The sequence below is a fragment of the Silene latifolia genome, chromosome 11 (assembly GCF_048544455.1).
Source record: "Silene latifolia isolate original U9 population chromosome 11, ASM4854445v1, whole genome shotgun sequence".
Lineage (NCBI taxonomy): Eukaryota > Viridiplantae > Streptophyta > Magnoliopsida > Caryophyllales > Caryophyllaceae > Silene > Silene latifolia.
Window position 1 is genome coordinate 204,252,456 of NC_133536.1, and position 16,772 is coordinate 204,269,227.

General features: G+C 34.0%; 1 protein-coding gene across 1 annotated transcript; it reads right to left on the reverse strand.

The window, feature by feature from the left end:
- Positions 1-3,839: 3,839 nt before the first annotated feature.
- Positions 3,840-5,243, reverse strand: LOC141612399 (uncharacterized). Its single transcript, XM_074431163.1, has 5 exons — positions 5,058-5,243; positions 4,879-4,950; positions 4,578-4,691; positions 4,377-4,494; positions 3,840-4,294 (listed from the first exon to the last, which is right to left on the reverse strand). Exons 2-5 carry the CDS (start codon positions 4,938-4,940, stop codon positions 3,914-3,916), a joined length of 675 nt encoding a protein of 224 aa, XP_074287264.1. The 5' UTR covers positions 4,941-4,950; positions 5,058-5,243; the 3' UTR covers positions 3,840-3,913.
- Between the last annotated feature and the right edge of the window lie 11,529 nt (positions 5,244-16,772).

The window sequence follows — 16,772 nt, forward strand, 5'->3', positions numbered from 1 at the left end:
CGTCCCCATCCCGCTTATACCCCCTTATCCACATCCCCGTCTTACATAATCAACAATTATACACTCTTAGCCTCTTATATCTACTTATTATTATACTATGGGTAATGATATATATATATATAACCTTTAGGGTTGTAAAGAGTTAAATGCATTTTGTAATGTAGAATTAAAGTAGGATAAATTTACACGTATTTAAGCCCTTCCCTGACTAGTTGGTTACCCAGGTAAAAATCAAACGACTTAAATCAAGTTGGAAATTCAGTCATTTTCGCAATCGAGAGTCTATAAAAAAGTGGAAACTGAAGTATTTACAAACTTTCGTAATGATGCCTCTTGTCTGCTTCAGCAACTTGTTTCGCCTGAAGCCTAGACTGCAAAAAAAAAAGGGTACAATTAGAAAACATGCTGACCTAAGTTCGATACTATAGTTAAATTTATGCTTCGGCACACATAAGAGAACAGCACAGGTAAATTCAAGTTTCTCCTTTAATTGTAAAAGCTCGCTTCACTGGTAAATCTACTTGTTAAAGTCATGAGAGGTAGCAAAACCCTCTTTTCCTCTTCTCTTCAAACTCCCAATAATTTGTTTTACCCAAATTCTTGTCTAATTAGAGAAAATGCGCGGCAAAGAGTTCCCGCGGACTAAGATGATCGGCGGAGTAATTTGAAATTCTTTTTGGTTATGGTGTTCTTATGAAAAGAACTAATTGACCGAGTAGAGTTGTTTTAATTTTAAATTGATTTCATCCGACATTGGATGGACATATGATTTTCGCTCTCTTTTATTTTCGTGTCTTATTGTGTTGGCTTATCACCTTATCTTCTAACACATAATTATTTCACAAAAATGATATTCACACAATTTGTTTCTATGATTAATGTTTATGTAACACATGAAGATGTAATAGAACACAAGATGGGAAAAGAATTCAGATTCCAAAACTCTACGAATTTCCAAGAACGGGATTAGCAAAAAAGTATTGTTAACTCATCATATACGGAGTAACTTTGTAATGTGCAAATTATATGATAGACCGTTCTATGGTACGACAACCATTTTTTAAAAAGGTTATCACTTTTTAAAAGTGGTCCAATTTTAACATAAAATAGTCAATTTTTCATTTCTTGCCTTTGTCATTCCTTTAGGATGGTTTATATATAAACAATATAAAGAAATTCATATAAACAATTATGTAAAGACCCATTAATACTAAATCCAACACCCTCCCTAAGTTGGAGCATACAAGTGACAAAATGCCCAACTTACAAAGAAGAAAATTAAAATGTCGTTTCCTCGTACTTTTGAGGGTACATGACTCAGAGAAATAATGTTTTCTCTAATTGAATCACGTAAAAAATGGCAATCCACCTCTATATGTTTTGTTCTTTCATGAAATACCGGATTCTTAGCAAGATAAAAAGCGGACTGACTGTCACAAGATACTCTCATCGGCTCTGTATGAAAGACACCAAAACATTCTAATAGTCCCTTGAGTCATTTAAATTCACAAATCAATGTGGCTAAAGAACGATATTCCGCCTCAGCAAAGGAACGAGAAACGGTCGCCTGTTTCTTTATCTTCTACGAGATATGAGAGGAACCCAAAAAGAAAATCCACCCAGAAACAGAGCACTGTGTGACTGAACAACCCGCCAATCTGAGTTACACCAACTAGCCACCGTCAAAGCACAATCACTTCAAAAAAGGAGTCATTGACCAAGACACCCTTTCAAGTATCTAACAACCTTTAATACGGCCTCCCAATGATCAATACATGGTTTATGTAAAAATTGGGACAAAACATAAACTGGGTAGACTAGATCCGGTCGGGTAAAAGCCAATTACAAGTAAATCAAGCGTCCGACAAGTTCGCGATACCGTTCAATATCAGGAAACGGCTCGCTCTTTGATCGGCTAAGTTGATGATTTTGTTCCATTCGAGACATGCTTGCAACCAAGAAGACCAGCTTCAGAGTTTATATAAAATATGTATTTTCGTTGACAAAGAAAGATCCCCTCTTTACTACGAATAACTTCAATGCGCAAAAAATATTTACCCTAAGATCTTTCATGTGAAAACAAGTAGACAAATAGGTGTTGAACTCAACAATGGCAGCGAAATCATTACCCGAAATAACTAAATCGTCAATGTAAACAAGTACATGTACATTAACACATGTAGCACCCTTCTTCAATGTAAATAATAAGTAATCAGAATATGACTGTTAAATTCCATATTTTTTTAACGAGACGGCTAATTTATCAAACCAACAACGTGGAACCTGCTTCATCCATATCATGGCTTATGGTGGCTTTATGTACACCTCCTCAGATAGATCACCTTCCAAAGGGGTTGCAAATGGATCCGCTGGCTCACCAATCATTGATGGTTCTAAAACCGCCGCTAAGCCTACGTTACATGCAAAGTGTAGTTGATGCCAGCCACCTGATGGTTCCCAAACACTACAAGACACACCTTAAGACGCTCAAATACTTCCATCCGAATTATACTTTACTTTGTAGAACTATACTTTACTTTGTTAGATCTCACATGGGACTAGGCCGTACCCTTCGAGGAAAAGAGTGTCCACTTTACAAGTTCAGGGAGGTTTCATCCCAAAACCAATTGGCAATGGTTGGAGTAGCTCCTTGGGTTATAAGCTATATCACTTTTCTCTATTTTTCCGATGTGGGAGACCTACATGTGATTCTTCACACGCCCCTTCACATCTAACATTTCCTTTTCGATCGATCAACAAGAACGTCATTCTTTTTCGATCCTGTTTCGTCGGGCGGGAACATCTTCATTTTTCGGACCTCCTAAATAGTGGTCCAGTTTTTTCGTCGAACGGGAACATTGTCGCTTTTTGGACTCGTCTTCGCCTAAAAACTCAGGACTAAACCTTGGGCTGGGATACTAAGTGAATAAACAAACACAAACTGTTCTATAAGACCTATATTTAGGTAAGACTAACCAAATAGCCTAAGGCCCAACAAAACTACTTAATAAAAATACGAAATAATACTTTTATTTTAATAACGTAATATTTTAAATTAATAACCTATATATTTAAATATGTTAATTTTGATCATTATAAAATATAAACTTATCATAATAAAATCAAAAACTTAATTTTTACTTTGGCTTTTCTTCTATTGGGTCATTCATATGTTATAGGACGATCCTATAAAAAAGTTGATAATAAACAAATTAAATTTTCATTTCTTGCCTTTCTCATTCCTTTAGGATGGTTTATATATAAACAATATGTAGAAGCCCATATCAACAATAATATAAAGGCCCATTAATACTAAATCCAACAAATGCAGAACTTTTATTATCCAATGTTACTTGTATGTCATTCTCGTATTTGGTAAAGTATTTACCAAAGTATAATCCTACAAGCAACGCTGAATTATAAGGCATGATTGGCCAAATATAATACTACATAATAGGACAAGCAACAAGTGGGATGATGGAGGCAAAAATATCACCATTTTGAAACTATTTGACTCGTCTTTAGCTATAGACGGATATATCCATCTATAGCAAGACTAGCTAATTCTAGACTCCTGTAAAACTATAAATCATTAGTTTTAACGCGACTCGTTTTCAAGCAATTTTTAAACGAGCTAGGTAGGATGTGTAGCCGTTCAAATCCAATGATAACCATTTAAAATAAATAATGAATTACTTGTGTCATAAATAATTCAATTATTTTTAATGCCAACCTTCGAACAATTTGGTTTCTCTATAATCTATTCCAGACTTGTGTAAAACTATAAATCGTTAGTTTAAAAGCGACTAATTTTTAAAGAACCTTTGTCAAACAATCACTCAAATACATTACACCATGTATATCTATATCCAAAAGAACAGCAGCATTATCATTTCAACTATTCGAGCCAAATTTAATTTCCCCAACAGTTTTGTGCACGCTTCTTCAAGACTTTCCCATTGCTACGAGGACGCAAGGTACGCGAAATATCCTTGTAACAGCCTTGACGAAATTTACTTTTAGGATGGGAAAACGAACCCGTTGGACATATTTCACAGTGATCAATTGCTTTACTATCTAAGACGCGACATGCAGTTGTCACGTACTTTGCACGGCCACCTTCATGTCCGGCAATCATCACTTCCGCGAAGAACAGTTCAGCTTTCCCAGGACCGGCTTGAGATGTTTCAGTTGATGTATCAGCTTTCGCAGTAAAACTGGAGTGAATCCAAATTTTACTGGAGCGGATAAAAGCATTACTGTTAATGGGATCAACGAGCATATAATTTGTACCCTGTCAATCAATATAAGATATGCGGATTACTACACAAATATAATCGGGTGCAAATATAAAAATTAGTTATAGGTAAACTTACATGTCTGGTATTGTAGTACTCTAAAGCTCGTTCAGCAGACTTAATGGTTTGCGACTGATCTTTTACATACCTTTTAGCTGGATATTTGGGTTTATCATAGCATAGCCCAGGTAAAAACCTGAAATGTCACGGCAGAAATTGTTACGTTCTGACCCCGAAAAAAAAATAATGGAACAGGTTTATTAAAGCTCTAGGACATACCCGACCGGAGCAGCACTATCACCATGACTATGAGATTGTATTTTCTCCTCAATCAAAACTCCATTCTCCACAAATAATTTAGTACCATAGTTAGTGTTGAAAACATCCAAAACCCTGTTACTTTTCGACAATGAATTAAAAGAAAAAACATTTGCGAATAGAAACAAAATTAAAATAGGGTTTTACTAACGTGTGGTGTTAGTCACGGTAATGATCCAAAACTTTAATATTTTTGAATTTTCAGATATTTTCCGATATACCGAGAAAACACACAACAGAAATTCAGTTAAACAAAATATACCGGCGTTTCTCGTTGCCGAACGGCCAGCCGTGGGTATCACTATCACTGTCTTTAGTTGCCATTTTTTTTATCCTTCATACAACAATAAGGCAACCAATTTAATCAACAATCGAGGTCTCAAATTCACAACATCACAAATAAACAAGAAAAAACACAATCAGAATGACGAAATCACTAACCTAAAATCTAGATGATGATTAGTAATTCAAATAATTGTAATAAACCATATACTTCGTAAAAGACACGATTCACATGCAGCAATTGAACATAATAAGAAATTAAAAAAGAGGAATTTGGTACAAGCCCTAATTTCTTTAGAAGAGAGGAGTTAATGCGTGAATTGCTTGATTGGAAAAGGGTTATTTATTAACTGAGATTTTTGGGTTTGACTTTATAATTTTGGAAAATTTTCGGCTCTAAGTTTTTTTTTTTTTTTTTTAGATTAATTTCACTTGGTGTTACGAGGTTTGGACTACTTTTTACTCTGGTGACTTAAGTTTTGAATAAATTCCGAGCTTAGTAGAGCTAAGTATTTATATTTTGTTGTGAAATATAGAGTAGAGAGAATTATGGAGAGAAGGTAGAGAGAAAGTAAGGGAGACAAAACTGTATTCTTATTTCATTATGAAGGGTATATATATATATACAATACAATGGGAGAAGGTTTCCATAAGACAATATATTCTATAGTATTCTATGATATGGACATCCATATAATAATATTTCATAACACTCCCCCTTGGATGTCCATTACTGAAGAAGATGTCTCATTAATACCTTACTAGAAAAACCTCATGGGAAAAAAACTAGAAAGGAAAAAAGTACAATGATTTTCAAACACGCATAATAATAGCTGCCTCGTTAAAACCTTTCCATGGAAAACCCAGTGGGACAAAACCATGGATAAGGAAAAAGAGTACAACACGTGTTTACTCCCCCTGATGATTACATAACTTGATGTATCTTAAAATGATCTATGCTTTGACATTCCTTCTTGATGATCGTTGAAGTAGTACCCATTGTGGTTGATAAACTTGAATCTTCACTCAATAGAAATCCATGACAGCTTCGATATTATATTTCTTTGACAACTCACAGTCTGGATATAATCATTTCATAACAACTCTTGGATCATCATTTGAAATAATAATTCCGCAATAATGATATAGGATCTCATCAATAAACGACATAACATTATATGTCTAAAACAATTGTCATCTCAACAATTACAATGACGTGACTATAGCGTAATAATGCGCTCATAGTGCTACCTCGTTAAAAAAACCTTGCTAGGAAAAACCCATTGGGACAAAAACCTAGTCAAAGGGAAAAAGAGTGTAGTCATCATTCCTTAATTCCTCGTATTAAGGAAAATCAATCTGATAATTATTGAATAAATCATCCAACTCCTTTGAGCGATTTTCTTTGCTAAAGCGTATATGTATGGATTGACATTTTTCATTGTAGACTTGACTACATTGTTTTCCAATTGTTATGGTACTTCTGGACCATAAGCTAATTTCACATGTTTAGCAAGAAGCTCATTTCAATAATTATTCTCATATGCTCAGACTTCAGGTTGAGACAATAACTTTTCAAATAAACTCTGTAGGAGTTTTGATATTCCACTTTCGGAACTAATCACGATATCTTTCAATCGTATTGTAGAGGTTTAAATATTTCATCAAGAGTTTTCAATAACTCAAATTGATCAACCATTAACAATTGATGATCATTTATAAGAGGCTCCTACAGGGAGTTATCCTCAAAGGAGTAGAGATCATAATATATTTCTCCTTTTCAACATTATCCATTCAAAATTATATTATGAAACATGTGCATGCATATGATATAAAACTAAGTTATAAATAACATATCCTAAAATAATCCAATAATAATAATGTATATAGTAAAACTAAATGCAGTGATAAACTTATTATCTATATGCACATGATGATGACTCGATAATGCAAACTGTACAGTTTTCTTTTCCAATATTTATAATTTAAATTGACTTCAAGTCAATAACTGGACATCTAGTCCATGAGCTCATTTATAATCATAGATTATATGTCGACAATGAAAATAGACTTAATTAAATTTACGATCCCCATTATAAAGTCCATAAAATATCGCGCGCAAATGTATGTAGGTTCCATAAATATATCGATATAATTTCATCACTTCTTGATGATATCAGTATTGTTTAATGATATCTGAATCTGAATATGTATGTGGTACCATTATATTCATTTAAGCCATCTATTATCTTTCGGATATCGTGTCATTTCAGGGACACTTCAAATATAGCAATTATATGTCATACCAACTACTTAAACTTGCTATTTCACATTCATTGGAACCGTCAATTCATATCGACTTTTATTATAATACACTTCAAGTGTATATACTTGTATTATTCTGGTAAAACATATGGTTATATCAAATTCAAAAACCTCTACTCAATGAATTTAACGTATAACCTTCTGAACTTTTGGTTCAGTATGGGATCAATTTTGTTTTTACCAGCTTTAACTCACTTTTCCCCCCTAAGGTGGTAAAAACTATAACCAATGTATAGTCTAAATATTTATCATAACCACCTTAGATCTCAATTTCTCATATCATCGATGAGCTCTTATATGGGCATATTTGTACTATATAACAGATATTTCTGGAAGAAAAGTGTAATGCAGTTGGATTTTTAATGTGCTGATTTACAATGCCCAATTTATGAGATCAACGATTTTATATAAAAATCTGAATGTGATTTTTAATCACGGGAACTACTCAGAAACATCATCATGTGATTACACTCAATATAATGTCAATCCATACACGAACATTTAAGTTCTTTATTCAATATCGAGTAGTGTTTAGATCTCCAACATCATACATACTCAATCTCAGTGTAGTGTCTTGCCTTTAATAAAATTTGTACACGAGAGAATTTCAGCACTTATCTTTTCTTGAAGATAAACTCAAGGTTTATCAAAACGGGTATAGTAAGAACCCGGATGGCTTTAATTTGTCACATCTGAATCATTTCATGTCAACTTTCTTAGTTTGCCAAAAATACACGGCAAACGTTAATCAAAATTGGATGTATCTCAATAATTTCACTTATCACATGCCATATTTTTGTTGACTATATTCACCATGCTTATCTTATGGTTATTAATACTTTATCCAACCGGATAAATGATGTGACATATGACACAATAGGTGTCTCATATATGTAGGCAAGACTCGTCAATATTCCAATAGGGAATATATATATTACTCTTTGACTCTTTGAGTATTTTCATATGACCTTTCATGAAATATTCACTTTCATGAGATATTTTCATTTCTTTCAATGAACAAATTTGGCTTAATAAGGCCACATCATTAAGCTCAATTAAGGCTTTTTTACTTGGCTCATCAAATGCCATATTATTAGGCTCAATTAAGGCCGCAATGTTAGGCTTATCATAACGCCATATTCTTGATCTGTATTACAAACAGAGTCTTTATGAGATGTCACATTCATCTTCAAAGAATGGATCAAATTTCATATTTCATTATACCGTTCAACTTCAGGTGAACAAGAATCAAGTCGCAAATAATAAATTTGCCTTTCATAAAGACCGCTTTAAACTAAACAGCGGTTCATATTCTCATAGACGTGGACTTCTGGCCACTAGCATTTACACGTGGACTTCTGACCACTTACACTTATACAATATGAAAATATTGTACTGATGAGACGGTGTTAAAATTATTATACACCTTCAAAAACTTTGAACTTTAGGTCAAAGTTACAATTTGGACATATCTCTCATCTTTATAATAAATCAAATCCAAAATAATATGATATATCCTTTTTTTTAAAAAAAAACTTGCATACCACATGCATAATTCTTCGGATGAACAAGAAATTAATTCAAAATCTTTCTCAAATTCCTTTCCTGTTATATCTCAGAAACATAATGGAAAATTCACAATAGATAATTATTATCCCAATACAATCTCTATACATAAGTAAACAATGTTACATATCCGACGAACTCAACAAACAACAATATAATAATCGTTGGCATGAAATATTCAACGAAAGCAGCAAACATCTTGATGCCCTAGTTGGGAACAAAATTAGTGACAATGGAATACTCCATATTTCATCATAAATACGAGTAAGAAACAAATTTGGTACAACACCTCATGACTATTAGTAAATTAAAGAAACCAAGTTATGCACTCCTACACGCTGCAATTGCTATAATAGTATAATCACATCACAATTTGCGAAGATGTTCCTTATCAATCATGGTATAATCATATTAATTACTTTTCAGAGGGTTATGCATGTAGACATGTAGTAAACACATAAATTACTTGGACATTCAATTGTTACGTGTATATATAACAGGGGGTCATCCCATAATATTAGGTGATGATGTCGAACAATAAATAAATCATTACTCCCTCCGTCCAGGTCATAATATGTTAACAATAAAAAAATCATTTTTAATAGAATTAATCACAATGACAATAATTCTAGAGCAATAAGCAATTATGTAATAATGAATGGGCATCACAATTTGTTTATAGGAAGACAATCATGTGAAAATAATAAAAGATTAACCATCAGCAAATTAAATATCCCAAATATTAATATGATTAAGAAAATAATTAACAAACAATCGGATTAACCGCTCGCAAACTAATAGGTATGATACTATAACAAAAATCAATCAAGATGTCGCAAAATCAATTAACGTATTCCATAAAACATAGTGTGTTAGACAACTAGACGAAGAAAAGGAACGTGCTTGATGCACTATGTATAAATTTGTTTATTATATTACTTATCATGGTTGTTTTATAATAATAATAATGAGTAATACAAAAAGATTGAACGGATTATATAACATAATTAAGACGTGTTCACCGTTTTATTAACCGTAGGATGATTGCGAAAACATACATACCTTAATTACCGAAATAGAATAATAAGATCTGATATGAACCTCATGATTATCAGATTTTAATAATGCATGAATTATATACAAATTAAGGATGTAATTACTTTTCGCTCATTGGTTGAGATTCGTGCTAATAACGTGTTGTGAAATATAGAGTAGAGAGAATTATGGAGAGAAGGTAGAGAGAAAGTAAGGGAGACAAAACTGTATTCTTATTTCATTATGAAGGGTATATATATACAATACAATGGGAGAAGGTTTCCATAAGACAATATATTCTAGAGTATTCTAAGATATGGACATCCATATAATAATATTTCATAACATATTTGTATTTTTCTTTATTTTTTTTTTAATTTGATTAAAACTTAAAGAAAGTATAAAGAAAATAATGATTGAACAAAGTTTGAGTTGGGCTCGAGCCTAATCCAAACTAATTCAGAGCATTGATTTTTTAAGCTCGGGAAATTCCGAGCCAATTTCAATCTCAAACTCAAGTTTCCAAGCCGATTCTGAGCCCACTAGAGCTCGGGCTAGACAACTTCCTCTCAAAGCAACCTCACAGATCCCACTCAATCTTTTACACCAATGTATTGTACTATCTCGACCGGGGTCGAGAGCATGTAGCACCTTGATTGCACTCACTCAGCTAACTCGAGCTCAAATCGGCTCGGTTACACCACTATACGAGATATGTGTGCTTTATAACAAGACAATATTGGGCTTGCTCTATACTCCGTAGTATACCGCCAGAAGTCAGGTGATAAGAGGACGTGAGTATTTTGGTCTTTCTGTTGTAAGAAGTCAGCTTAACTGTATTCATCCATAGACGGATAGAAGTATAAAACATTAAAAAGGAGTAATCACATAACATCATCAACATAAGCATTAAGCATCTACGATTAATACTTATATTGTTGTTTCATTAATGTAAACTAATGCAGATCCAGCGCGAAAGTGCGATTTTTTAGACCGTGTTTTCGTAGAGAATTTAACAATTAAATTGATTGTAAAACAAATTTTAATAATGTGTATAGTTGATAGTAATTAATTAAATAGTCCATTCTTGATTGTTTTTATAGAGAATTTAACAATTAAATTGATTGTAAAAATTTAGCAACTTATAGTTTATAGTTGAGTTAATTGGATTTTACTCCTTTTTTAACATCGTTTTATTTCCTTATTTGTGCAAACAATTTTGAGGATTCCCATGCTACTTCACCAGCTTACACCCTATTTTGGGATATACAACAGTTCGTCTAATTATAAACGATCACTAATTATAGACGATCATTATCCGTCTATAAATATAGACGGATATTAGCCATTTCACAAAATTAAAGTCGGTGGACAAGTGGGGTATTCATTTCCCATTATTTGCACTACTCACTTTCATTTGTAAAAGAAATACTATTCGTTTATAACTACAAACAGATAGTATCCGTCTATAATGAGAATTTGTGTTCAAATATAATTTCTATAAACTAATAACCAAACATTTGACTCAAGAAACTTTATTTTTGACACAAAGATAAAACAAATGTAATAAAATTATCTTTTCATCTTTTACTTTTAAATGACCCACTAGCAAATGTTATCATATTTACAAGTGTTAACCCGGGCTTGACTGTTAACCCGCATTCAACTTACCCAAATGACTCGACTTGGACCTTATTTGTTGCACGTTGATAATTATCTCGAACTAAATTGATGATAATGACAAACCCGGAAACAACCCTATCTAACCCGAATTCTTACAATTCCGAAATAACTCGACCCAGCCTAGTTGACCGTTTGACAAGTCTAATTGTTGCAACTATTCAAATGAGTGATATTTGACCCACTTAAACTTAAAACGGATAAGTTCATTCAGTTTTTTTTTTTTTTTTTTTTTTTAAAAAACAGGTTTTCTAAAGTATTTATAAAGGAGGAGATGAAAATTAAAGGATGCTAGCTTTGAGTGAGCTACTCCGTATTAAGTACATCCCATCTGCCTCTCATAGTCTCATTTACCTCCCCCCATCTACATAGTACAAACCCTCATTTACCTTCTACTTGTCCTTTAATTCTCTTCACAATCTCGTTTGCTCCCTCCCTCTACGGCTCTACATTTCATTTCTTCATTTCAGTTATGTCGTCGTCACGGAGGTTAACTCTTCATCTTCTCATTTTTGCATGTTTTTTCTATCTTTAATTTTTTGAGCAAGTTTTACATGGTTTTTAGATCTCATTTTTCATGCTAGCATGTGCAATAATATTATAGAACTACTAGTTGTATGCATGCATGATTGCTTGAATGCTTGTAAGGCTTGAGGAAAGTGCAAGCTTAGTTACTCCATGAACAATAAGATACTTATGTTTGTCTACTAAAATTATGGGTTTTAATAGTTATAGATGTAAGATATATGCACACCTAAATTTTAGGGACAGTTGACGTAGTTGGGTGAAAAAGAAAACTCAACTCCAACCCGGGTTAGATCGGACGAGTCTGAGTTGAGTCGTCAGATCCATGTGATGTGTTATAGCCATAACCTAAATTATGGTCGATAAATTGGTTATCCTTAATTTAGCATGGACTTCTTCTTATAACATTGGATTTTTCTAAGTTTACCGTAAAAATAATTAATTTCTTCAACCATAATAATTTCAATTACGTAGTATATGGTTCAAAGTCGGAATTTAACTATGGTTTAAAGATTGTACTACCTTTGAAATAATGATATGCTCTACTGGTAAATTTTTATTTTGAAAAATTTCTTTTATGTTGAATTAATTATATCGATCAATTGTTTTTATTGAAATAACAATAAAAGATATAAAATGACCGAGACGGAGGGAGCATACTAATAAAAAACGGGAAAAAAATATAAAACAATAATAACAATAATCTTTGCAAAATACTAACAAACGTAGCAATATTCGTGACAAAATAATAATAAACTGTGGCAAAAGTTAAGTAGATTGTGACCATATACGTAACAATAAATATATTTGATGATAAATTATAACAATATACGTACTGATTAATATTTTTTTTCTTACGAGTTCCTTTTGTCTTTAGGACCCAGTGTCGCAAATCCATGCTATAATATCACCATCGTGACAACATAGTTATTCCCGTGAATTTCACGGGTAATAAAATTAGTTCTTAAAATAAAAAGGACAAAAACTCACTGAAACATCCGATATGAAACAGACCGTGATAGAGCGCCACCGGTTGACACTCAATCCGCGTGTCACCCTCTCACATGCATTCTTAATTGAAGGTCTCCACTCACTCCATGTGAGAGGTTAACGCTCAAATTGAGTGTCACCCAATAACGCATTTTCATTTTCCATATGAAAAAGGACAACAGATGTACAATATGGACAGTTGTTATCCAAATCACCACTTCATAGTCATACAGTCATACAGAAGACCATAGTACAATCGAAAATTTGACCAATGCGTACTGTGCATGCTTTTTTATCGTCTGAATTCTTTTGCATGAGAATTAATTGGCAATACCAAAAATGGAAAATCTTGTACTCCCTTGGTATACCAATTTCATAACTCCACTGTAATTCTCTAAGCTACTTCTTTATTTAACATTCCATCATTTCTCCCTCAACCACTCATCATGTTGTCTACAATGAAGGCAAGAAGGTTAAGTGTTCATTTTACTCATTTTTTATGTTCCTAATATAACAAAAAAAATTTATTGCTTTAAATATGTTTCCTAGTAGATAAATGTTACGCTGAAATAATGAAAATTCAAAACTAGGATTCTAAGAATCTCGCTCTTTGATTACAACAATCTTCTTGTCATTTTTGTCACACTTCTTGTTGTCTCGACATTCTTAGTGATTATTCAAACAATGTTGTAGTTATTGTGGGGGAATACAAGGATGATTCCTTGTTCAATGCTAATGAAGTCGTTGAAACCTTGTGGATCTATCAAAATGTTGATGGTGACAAAGATAATTGTCGGTGGAGAAGTCAGGTCCTAGGCCTTCCTTAATCTTGATTACATCATTTTCATTTACTTGCTTTATTTTCTTCAGTAGTTTAATTGTTAGTTTAGTTGATTAGTTTAAGATAACTCTTCTCCTTTATTGCCGACTTAGCTAAACACAAGTTTAAAAACGATTAGTAATCTCCCACGCTCCTTGTGGATTCGACCCTCATATTGTGCAATGACAACCGTGCACTTGCGAGGTTAAATTTGAACCATCAAGTTTTTGGCGCCATTGACGGGGAGCAAAGGTTAGATATTACTCGTTTAGTTCTAGTTTAGACTAAGTCTTTCTTTGTTACTAATCATATTCTTGGGCGTGTAGGTCTTTTGCATGAATAGGCGGCAAAGACGAGGTCAACCAACATTCCCAATTGATCTCGAAGTTGAAGCCACCGCTAGGAGACTTAACGCATTACGAAGAAGGGGTTTGATAGAAGCATCAAGTTGAAATGTTGAAGAACCGTTAGTAGTGGAAAGCGAATTAGAAGAACCTAGTAATCAAGAATTCTTTGAGAATCCTTTTGGGACTCCCGAAGAAGAAGTCATGGGTGCGGTTCCTATGAGAGACAATTTAGCTTCAAAAACAATAGTCAACCCGAGTATTGTGAAGCCACCTATTCAAGCAAATAACTTTGAAGTGAAGGGTACACTACTACAACTAGTTTGGGACCGGTACATGCATACCCGGTCTCCCTTAGGTTGTGAGTAGTAGGCTCCTTGTGTGGCATGTCACATCACAACGCATAAACGTGGCGTCCTTTCCTTTTTGACCATGAGATGTTCATTTGTGTGCATAACTTGAAACAAATGGTTGCATATCTTTTTTTAAGCCTCACATTGCCAAATAAGCCTAATTTTCGATTCTTTAGACTAGGACCGATTTTGCTTAACCCTTTTGAGCTTTAACCTTTCATTTGACACCTACAAAACCAATCACATACCATAAACAACCTTCCTTGATCAAGAAAGTTGCTTACATGTTGTCGGTTGTATGAAGAAGTGTACTTGAGTCCTAGTTGATGAGTTCTAGCTAGGCTCATTTGAGTTGGAACAATGGTTTCATTTGGTTTGTTTTGAATAAAGAAGTTTTGAAAAGAAAAGAAAAGAAAAAAATGTGAAAGAAAAAAAAGATATTTTTTTATTACTTGTATCAAGTTTGATGTGAAAAGCCATGCAACGCTCCTCATTCGTCATCAAGGAAAAAGGTGTTGCAAAATAAAAGGGGCATATGATGTTTTTCCAATGTGAGTTGAGTTTACACAATGTTTGCTTGAATTTGGCAAGCCGAGTTCATGTTAGGGTGTAGACGTTACTTAATTGTTGCAATAAAGTGATGATTTTCATGTTTTTCCAAAGAGAGTCGGGTTTGCACAATTTTTGCATAATTTGGGAAACCGAATTTTTGTTAGGATGTAGACGTTACTCTTTTGTTGTAATAAAGTGGAAGAAATGGAATTTTTGGCAACTTCTTGATATGTACCTCCACATTTTCCCAAAAATGGTGCTTGCACCAATCCCGTTTCGACCCCTCACATAGCCTCGTAACAACCCTTGTTTCTCTTTATGCACATTCCCTTTTTTTGCATCTCATGTATGATCATGTAATAGGAGATTCTACGTTAGATTGCGGGCATGTCTCACGAGTCGGGTAGTTGAGTGATTTTGATTACTTTTTGGCACATAAATCACCCGCCCTTCAAAAATGAGCGATTAGTGAAAAGCGTGAGGAAGTCGGTAATCTAGGCCCTCTTAGTCATGGGTCAACTCGGTAGAATCTTGTGTGTGTCATGTCAATCCTGAAGGTTAGGCTTTGCTTTCCCCTTTCCCGCCTTTGAATTTGTTTTCTAGGCATTTGGTTCTCATTTTGAGGTTGCTTGAGCCATCACTAGGGAATTGACACCCCGTTAAGACTCTGAGACTATCTCCCGATCGAGGCCTTTAACTTTTCAAAACAAAATCCCCGCTTAGATGAGGAAAGCGGTTGAATTTTTGCTTGATGCATCATATGCTTAGTTACGTGCCTTGATGTGGATGTGTCTAAATTTTCCGTAAGTCCCCAATTGCCTTACAAAGGGACGTATACCTCATTACGTTTCATTGTGAGTTTAAGGGACGGAGGAGGCCGGTTAATTGCATACCATCAGATATTATTAGTCTATATTAGCATTTGGTTAATTAAGGGTCTCGTTTTTTGCTCACTTAATTACTCGGAGACGAGTAAGGTTCAAGTGTGGAGAGGTTTGATCTACAATTTATTTACACCAAATTTCCCTTCTATTTTCATGTATTTTGACTCCAATTGAGTCGGTTTTATATGTCTTATCTTGCATTTTGTGTCCGATCTCCTCGTCTATGATTTTGTGCCTCTCCTACAGGATTTGAGGCGGTTATAGAGGAATCGGAGCAAATAAGACGATTCGATGAGTAAGCACGGAGAAAAGAAGGAGGAATTGCTGAAGAAGTGTTCTCTGCCGGCAGGGCGGCAGCCGGCCCACCGACAGGGAACCCCTCCAATACCTTAGACAATTTGGAGAAGAGGAATGAAGCAAAATGAAAAGGAACTTGCTGCCGGTTGGCAACCCGGTAATTGATGGTATCAAATTAAACCTCGCAAGTGCACGATTCTCGTCGCACAAAATTGAGGGTCGATCCCACGAGGAGCTAGGAAGATTACCAATCATTTTTAGTCTCTTTTTTAGCTAAGTCGATAATAAATGAGAAGGGTATTATTCTAACAACTAAACTAAACAAAATAAAATGCAATTTAACAAGAGAGATGAAAATAAGCAAGATAAGATTAAGGTGTAATTCAAATGATTAAAAAGGCCTAGAACTCGGTTCTCCCACAACAATTCGTAATTCCACATCACGATTCCCTAGGGTAATCATAAGGGTAGACAAGCAAGGGGGAGATGACTCTAATTCGCCT

Excerpts from the sequence above, each read along its gene's own strand:
- LOC141612399 (XM_074431163.1), bottom strand. The coding sequence starts at position 4,940 with ATGGCAACTAAAGACAGTGATAGTGATACCCACGGCTGGCCGTTCGGC. Across the intron at positions 4,692-4,878 it reads TTCGGCAACGAGAAACGCCG|GGTTTTGGATGTTTTCAACA; the intron begins GTATATTTTGTT and ends GAAAAGTAACAG. Across the intron at positions 4,495-4,577 it reads GATAGTGCTGCTCCGGTCGG|GTTTTTACCTGGGCTATGCT; the intron begins GTATGTCCTAGA and ends GTGACATTTCAG.